This window comes from Podarcis muralis, chromosome 6 (genome assembly GCF_964188315.1).
Source record: "Podarcis muralis chromosome 6, rPodMur119.hap1.1, whole genome shotgun sequence".
Classification (NCBI taxonomy): domain Eukaryota; kingdom Metazoa; phylum Chordata; class Lepidosauria; order Squamata; family Lacertidae; genus Podarcis; species Podarcis muralis.
This window is the reverse complement of record NC_135660.1, coordinates 85,963,870-85,971,631: the sequence shown is the minus strand read 5'-3', so window position 1 is coordinate 85,971,631 and position 7,762 is coordinate 85,963,870. Positions and strand designations below refer to the sequence as shown.

At 50.2% G+C, this 7,762-nt stretch overlaps 1 protein-coding gene across 1 annotated transcript in view; it reads right to left on the bottom strand.

Moving 5' to 3' along the window:
• Window positions 1-360: 360 nt before the first annotated feature.
• The window catches only part of SYNPO2L (synaptopodin 2 like), a 46,279-nt gene continuing 38,877 nt past the window's right edge, over window positions 361-7,762 (bottom strand). Inside the window, exon 5 of the mRNA XM_028729034.2 lies at window positions 361-7,202. Coding sequence (XP_028584867.2) covers window positions 4,864-7,202 — 2,339 coding nt within the window. The 3' untranslated portion in view covers window positions 361-4,863. The remainder of the gene's footprint in view (window positions 7,203-7,762) is intronic.

Genomic DNA, 7,762 nt, shown 5'->3' with positions numbered 1-7,762 from the left:
GAGAGGTTGAAGTCCGTCATTAGAGCTCCCTCCCCATCTCAGGATACACCATGTTTCATTCACGTGCTTTGAAGATTTTGCATCACACGGATATACTGAAACTGTGGCTGTCCAGTCATTGGTGGACTAAAATGCTCATCATCCCTGACCAGCGGTTCCCTATGCCTGATAAAGCAGCTTATTACATGAGCAGCATCAATGCTACTTAAATGCCGCCTTCTCTCATTATCTTAGAACGGCAGCTTAGCGCAATGCAGAGTCACTTTGACTGAATGTAACAGCATTGGTTCAAGTGTGAAGATGTTTTGGGATCACACTGTGAAAGAAACTGAAAATGAAAGAGGCGAATGAAGGCAACGGTTAAAGTGCGTATCAGAAATTTATTCCTCAGCACAAGCAGTTGTAAAGTGACTTTTAACTTCAAAAATAAAATGAAATAAAAATATTTCCAAAAGAACAGAACAAGGTTTTCTTACTGCTTGAGATGTACAGCCCTGTGTATTTCAGGATCTTGCTGGCAGGTTCATTTACTGGATGTGAAATCTGAACACCCTCCCGGAGAAGCAAGAGAGCTGCCGGTCTAAATAGCAAACAATGACAAGGGTATCTGACAAAGCGTAACGTGAAAATTTCACTGATGTGGTTTCCAGCTGGGTTGTGTGTGACCGTGAAAATGACAGAGGCCTCATCAAGAGCTCCTCCAAATGCCTTGCTCCCAACTCTTGTTCTGTATTCTAGCTCCCGGTATTGCTTCCTAAGCTGTTCTGAATTCTAGCTCCTGGTTTCACTTCCTAAGCTGTAAGATAGGACTTGGAACCTTTCTAGAGCATAGGGGCTGTCATGCAGAACAGAGCCACTGGATCCCTTCCTCTAGTGCGCTCTCTTCTCATGCTTCTTGCAAAGAGGCTGCCTCCCTCCACCATTTCACACCTCTTCTTAAATGATGAAAACCTGTGTCAGGCAGAACGAATGGGAAGAGCCTATCTTCTACATTCTCATGGTGCCCAGCACCCATTTTCAAAGGTAAGCCTATCACTACCCTGATCCGTACTTCCTGCCTGTACTAAGCCTTTCCAGGATGGCTCTTAGTGAAAGGGCACCAAGAGAGCTTTTTCGCCTTTGGTTGCTGCAGAGCAAGCCATGCCAGGGGGGTTCTGCTATCATCACTACAGTGCTTCTTGCAGACAGTCAAGCAGCTGTAAAACACACAGGAGGCTCTAAAGAGTCAGAAACTGGCGATCTGCATTTCACGGCACAGCAACTTCGAGAAGTATGTCCCAGTGATCAACCCTACCTCCCCAGGCCAGTATGGTGTAGTGGTTAAGAGCGGTGGACTCATAATCTGGTGAACCGGGTTCGCTTCCCTGCTCCTCCACATGCAGCTGCTGGGTGACCTTGGGCCAGTCACACTTCTTTCAAGTCTCTCAGCCCCACTTACCTCACAGAGTGTTTGTTGTGGGGGAGGAAGGGAAAGGAGAATGTTAGCCGCTTTGAGACTCCTTAAAGGGAGTGAAAGACGGGATATCAAATCCAAACTCTTCTTCTTCTTCTTTTGCTGGGTCTCAACACTCAAACTTGGCTGCATAAGGTCAGCAGGACTACACGGAGGCTGAGGCCTCCCAAACTTATTTGACCTTGGGCCTAAGTACATATCTGGATGTGGAAACCGCACATTACAAACCACCCTTGTGCTCCATCTGTCTCCCTCTTGAATGACAGGTTTGCATTCTTCAGACTTAGTACTCTTCAGACAATGTTAACCAGTATTTCAGATCTACTCTTCCTTGAACCTATCCACCCTCTTGCATTTGGAGCCCCACCTCAACCACCATCGCCTGCTGAAAGGATAACTTCCTGCAACAGACAGCTGAGATCAGGCCTGTGTTCTTCAACATTGCGTCTCAAGATGATGTTGTTCTACAACACCCATCATCTCTTACAGTTGGCTAAGGTGGCTGGGAATGGTAGGAGTTTGTAGTCCAACGATATCTAGACTCCATCTACAATAAGACAAGAGTGCATTAAGCGGTTACGGTAACAGGCAGTGACAGGGGATTGGCTCTTTGGGATCACCTGACTCACAGGACCAGGAGCATTCTCATATATACAGTATATATGTATTTTTGTGTGTGTATCTTCTCCAACCAGCAGGGAGTAAGGAACTGGCATCTCAGCTGCTTTTTGAGCCTCATGATAACTAGCCAAAACATATACGTGATGCATTGATTTCAAATGGCAGACATGCTTTTCTCCATGCTACAAGCCTTATTCAGCCGCTCAGTCTCCTCATGTGCAAATACATAGGGCTCTAAATCACATGGGGATCCTCCCCACTTCAGAACTTCACCCCCAAACTCACGAATGGCTCTAAAATGTGCAGCAATGATGCACCACAGGAGGTCGTGGGCCTAGTCAATTTACCCTCGATCAGTGCTATTTTTCTAGAAAAAGAGGTGCCAGAACTCACCTCCCTTGCTTTCTTATAATGAGAATGGCACCCACCTGAGAGGTGCTGGAACGGAGTTTCAGTGAGTTCCGGCTGGGAAAAAAGCCCTGCCCTCGCTTCTCTCTGAGTAGAGACTGAATGCCCCAAGAGTACAAACAATTAATTAGGCCCCTGTTTCTGCGGGTACTGGTGGCAGGGGAATAGTGGCCTGCCCCTTGTACTTTGGTGTTTTACCTGGGCCTCCATACAAATAATACATTGTGAACTGGCCTGGACAGTGGCCAAGATAAGCCAGGCAAGGTCAAGTTTGTGTGGGAATCAGATATACACCGTACAGCATTTTGTTAAAACGGATCTCCCTACCATCATATTAAATATTTGGGGACATGGACTGGGTTTGCTTCATATCTTACAGAGTTATTTTCTCATGCAAATGGGTAAAGAGGCCGAACTCAGAAGCTTCAAGTTATGCCGACAGAAATTAAAGGTATTACATTGATTAATGCCATCTCCCCCCCCCCCCACTTTCTTGGTTTTAGTATGGCCACCATCTGCTTCTGAGGATGCAAAAAACACCCCAAGCACATCCAGGGCAGTTCTTCCAGCAAGCTGCCTGTTCTATCCCTTCCTGGCTTTGAGTACTGGTAGATATACAACTCCTAGCCATCCCTTTCCCCCCCTGCTAGCTTTCATTGACCTGGGAGAGTCTACAACTTGCATTTCCAGTTGCTAGCTTGTCAGACATTGGACCAAGCATCTGAGATACAGGAACGCCTTAAAACTCTGTCCTGTGGACTCTGAAAACCACTCCCACACTTGCTCACATATTTCTCCCTCCCACTTACAGTGTCCTATTCTAGCAAGAGATTAATGTCAAACCTTGCACTCCAAAATTCCACACTTGGTCTTCCTTTCATTTTTCTGAAAGGGTTCTCCTTCTTTGGCGCTTCGACACACAACATTGTCCGGTTTCTGACCAACGCAAATTGGCTGCTAAGCAGAGAGAGATGGAGAGAAGATCTTCCCTGCATTTTCACACACCTTCACCCCACTACTGCCATAAAGAAGTAGTCATTTGACTGCCTTGCTGCCTCTTCCACCTCGAATTCTCATCTCATGCTGCTTTTCAGCCCTTGTAGTCCTGCACAGTCTCTCGTTCAGCTGTTCAGAGGAGGACCAGGAAACTTTGAGGAATTTATGTCTCCTGTCTCATTTAATTATGTAGCAAATGGCACACACATCTGTTTCAACCAGTTGCTTTCAAACTTTCTATCTGACTTATCTGTTGAAGAAGCAGAGGATTCTGGGGCATGGTCTTGGGGCATTTCAAGAGAGAATGGCATGTTACAAGGCAAATGCCATACCTGGCAGTTGCCATATTTGCTTCGTAATGCTAATGTGGAGACAGAGACATAACACAGGGATACTGAGGAAATGCCTGCCAAGCCTTTCCTGTAAATGCAAAAGAGAAAGTGATTTTCTGTTGTGAACCACCTTGGGATCTTCAGATGAATGGCCGTATACAAATTTAAGAAATAATAACAACAATTTGCATTTCCTTGGAAAACTTTGGCTGTGCTACAGCATTGCTCTCAGTTAAGGCAGGGCAAAGACTGGGTATCTTAAACCTAGCATGAGCGGAAACTTACAATACATCACTGGCTGCCTCCCCAAGGAACTCAAAAACAAGCTTCCAAGACAATCCTGTTTGGAAGAGAGTGATGAAAACTTTGAATTTGTGGGCTTTAGCAGGCAGATGTTGAGAGACAATTAGGAGGGTCCATCCATGCCTCTGCGACTGCTTCTTTTCCACCTTACCACCACGCTCACGCTACACGGGGCTTCCGGATGATGAGGCGAGGAGCTGTTCTCAGAGATAAAAATGCACTTGCTTACAGCTGCACAGCACTGCTTTTCCTAGGGCGGTTACGAATCTTGCTGCTACGTGAATGGCAAACCCTTCTATCGTTGCTACTTTTCTCCTGCTCCGGCCACACACAGTTAAATCCCTTGGAAACGTCGCAAGTCCAAAAAGTGGAAAGTTCAGTGATTCGGAAAAGGAGGCTGCTTGCCTCCCATTTGGCTTCATTGTCCTAATTTACAGGAACTCAACTTAAACAGAAAAGGGAGGGGAGGAGCGGAAGGTAACTATTCTGTTCAAACGCCTGCCTTGCACGTGTGGGCCATCTCAACACATTACTACACGGCAGCAAACCTGGGTTTGCCACAAAGTGGGAACTCAGCAGTGAGCTGCAGCCAATCGTAGCTCTCTGATGGGTGCACTTTTAGGATAAACTGCTGCATTTACACTTTAAATCTGAAGATGTACGCCCCCCCCAACCCTTAGGTGTACACCTAAAAAAACCACAACGTGTGAAGAAGCCCACTGATGGGGATGGGGAAGCGCTATTTCTCTTTCACTGGTGACCAGAACCTGGTCTCCAGATGTGTGCCTGCATCCCAGTTTGCGCAGCTGAGAACCTGGGTCTCGCTACCTGGAAACTGGAGGATGAGGAAGGTCGGCTTGGGGAAGGCCCCCTGCCTGGCTGGCTGAGGTCAGGGGAGCTTAGATACTGTGGGGGAGCCACCTGGAAGGGGCCTGGGGAAGCGGGGGCAGAGATGGAGGTCATTTCTGTCCTCCACACAGGCTCATCCAACGTGGTGGCAGAGCGGGGGGCCAGCACTGTAGGGGCCAGGCTGCTGGAAGCCGGCGCTGGAGCAGGTGTGGAGAAGCGGCGGATCTCGTAGGTCCGGGCTGTTTTCACGGGCACTTGCTTGGCCGGGGTGAAAGACAGGCTGGACTGCTGGGCTGCCTGGCTTGCGGAGGAGGCCTGGACGTCAGAGCCTGGCACATCCCCGAAGCAGAACATGGCGGACTTCAGCTGGTACGGCTGGTGCCGCATGAAGTCGATGGCCTTGATCCCCGATTTCTGGCTGGGCCCCTTTTTCACTTTGCTCTCTGCCTTGCTGGCCTGCGACCTGCTGGCTGCCAGGGGATAAAACGGAGAGAGCAGTGGGTTGTAACCGATGGGGGGTGGGGCGCGGATGTTGGGGGAGTACTTCCAGGAGGAAGGCAGGGAAGGGGTCGGGGATGGGGTTCTGGCCTTTGGGGCCGGTGTTAGAGCAGACTCCACGACAAACTTGTCCATGCGGCTCTGTCGCTTGGCAAAGAGCTCTGCCCCTTTCCCCTTCAAATGGGATATCTCGTTGGCAGAGGAGGAGCCGTTCACCAGTCCGCCAGAGGACTTTGACTGCTGGGGCTTAGGAGCTACTGGGGGCGGGGTCTTGAATTTCCGGCCTGAGGCTTGCATGAAGTTGCAGGCTTCGGCCCCCAGGCTGAGGAAGTCCTCCTCGGGCCCAGACTCAAAGCCTGCCCCGTGGTGGTCTCCTTTGGGCTTTTCGTCCAGGTTCTGCACTAGAGACAGCAACTCGGGGTTGGGGGAATTCTTCTTCTTCTCCTCCGCAGTCTTGAACATGGGCTTCTTGCTGCTCCGCCGGCGAGCTTCCTGCAAGATACCCGTTCTGGGAGCCGGAACTGCAACTCTCTGTTCCCTGGAGGCAAAGGGCTCAGAAGCAGGCCGTGAGATGGCTGGCGCTACAGCAGTGAAGGGCTGGGAGAGGGGCTGCTGTTGGACTGGGCTGATGTACAAAGTCGAAGAAGCCGTTTCTTGGCCTTGAGAAGGCAGCAATGGCGGGGGTGTAGCAGCGACAGCCTCCGCAGCTGGCTTAGAAGGTGCCGATAGGTATATGGAAGCTGTGGAGGTTCGGGCTGTGTTGGAAGGTGGCTTGGCCTCCGCAGAATTTCCAGCCCCTGAGAGCTGCACCAACGATGGAGGGGTTGGGATATACAGAGACACAGAGGCACTTGCTGGGCCACTAGGCTGGGCCACTGCCATGGGAGCGGCAGGAAGCTGAGTGGTCCCTGGAGTAACAGGGGAGAAAGGAGGCACCGCTGTTCTCTGTCCACCAAAACTCTCACTGCTTTTCCTTGGCGCAGATGGTCTGAACACGACAGAGGAAGTCATAGGACGTTGCCCGGGAAAACCTGGAGTGAAAGGTCGGGCGGATCTGTTGAAGATGCTGGTGGCACTTGGCGAGTTCGGGGAGCCCACGCCTCCTCCTCCGAAGATGCCTGATGGAGACTGGAGCTGAGCAGGGCTGGGTGACGGCAGCTGGCTAGAGACCTGTACAGCTTCTAAGTGGACACTCAGAGGGGCCCTTTCTGCCTTCTGTGGAGTGGGGGCTTCATTGTGTAACACGTTATGCGTTTGAAGGACAGGTGGAGGTGGGGGCTGAACTTCTGGCTCATGAGTAGGGACCCTCTCCACAGTATGTTCACCAGCCTTCTGCCTCTGCTGCTCAAACAACTGCGCCCCCCTGCCTGATACTCCGCTGAGGCCTTGCTGAGCTTGGTCCTGCTCGTGGGCAGGAGGCCCCTTGGGCTTCTCAATGTCAAGGTAAGTATTGTCCCAGTCCGAGTGGTTTGTTAGGCTTCGGGCGTCAGAGAAGCCTTCCTCGTCAAACTCGGATTCGCTGGTTGGGAAGACGCCGTCCTCTTCGTCATAGCAGCGGTCTTCATCAACGCTTCCGAAGCTGACCAGGGTGTACTTCTTTGCCCTCTGGCGGCGCTTTTTGAACATCAGGACACCCTTGGAATGGGGATTGGGCGCATCTGTCAGCAGGGATGCAATGGTTCGGCATTTGGTTTTGGCTTCTTTCACATTCTTTTCCTGCATACTCTCACTGCGATGAAGCTCTGCAAGGAACAGTGACAAAAAGAGAGGCACAGTCAGGATACTGCGGGGAATCTGGCTGGAAAGCCAAGCCTGCCTGATGTCCATATGTGTCAAATACAGTACTTATTCACACTGTGCGTCGTAAACTATGGAACTCTCTCCCACGGGAGGCAGTGGTGTCTACCAACCTGGATGGCTTTAGAAGAGGATTAGACAAATTTGTGGAGAAGGTTATCAACAGCTACTAACCATGATGGTTATGCTTTGCCTCCACAGCCAGAGACCGTATCCTTCTGAATATCAGTTGCTGGAAACTGCAGGAGGGGAAAGTGCTCTTACACTCAGGACCTGCTTGCGGACTTCTTTAGTAAAAGGCGAAAGATTTATACGATCTGAGAAGAAGCCGGACTTCTCACAGGCATCTAGCTGGCCACTGTGAGAGCAGGATGCAGACCTAGATGGCCCACTGGCCTAATTCAGCAACCTCTTCTTATGTTCTTAAGAGTTACCTATCAACATGAGGAATGTTCTTGCCTCTCCCGCTAACTATTACCAGTACTGTGCCAGGCATTCAGGTAAT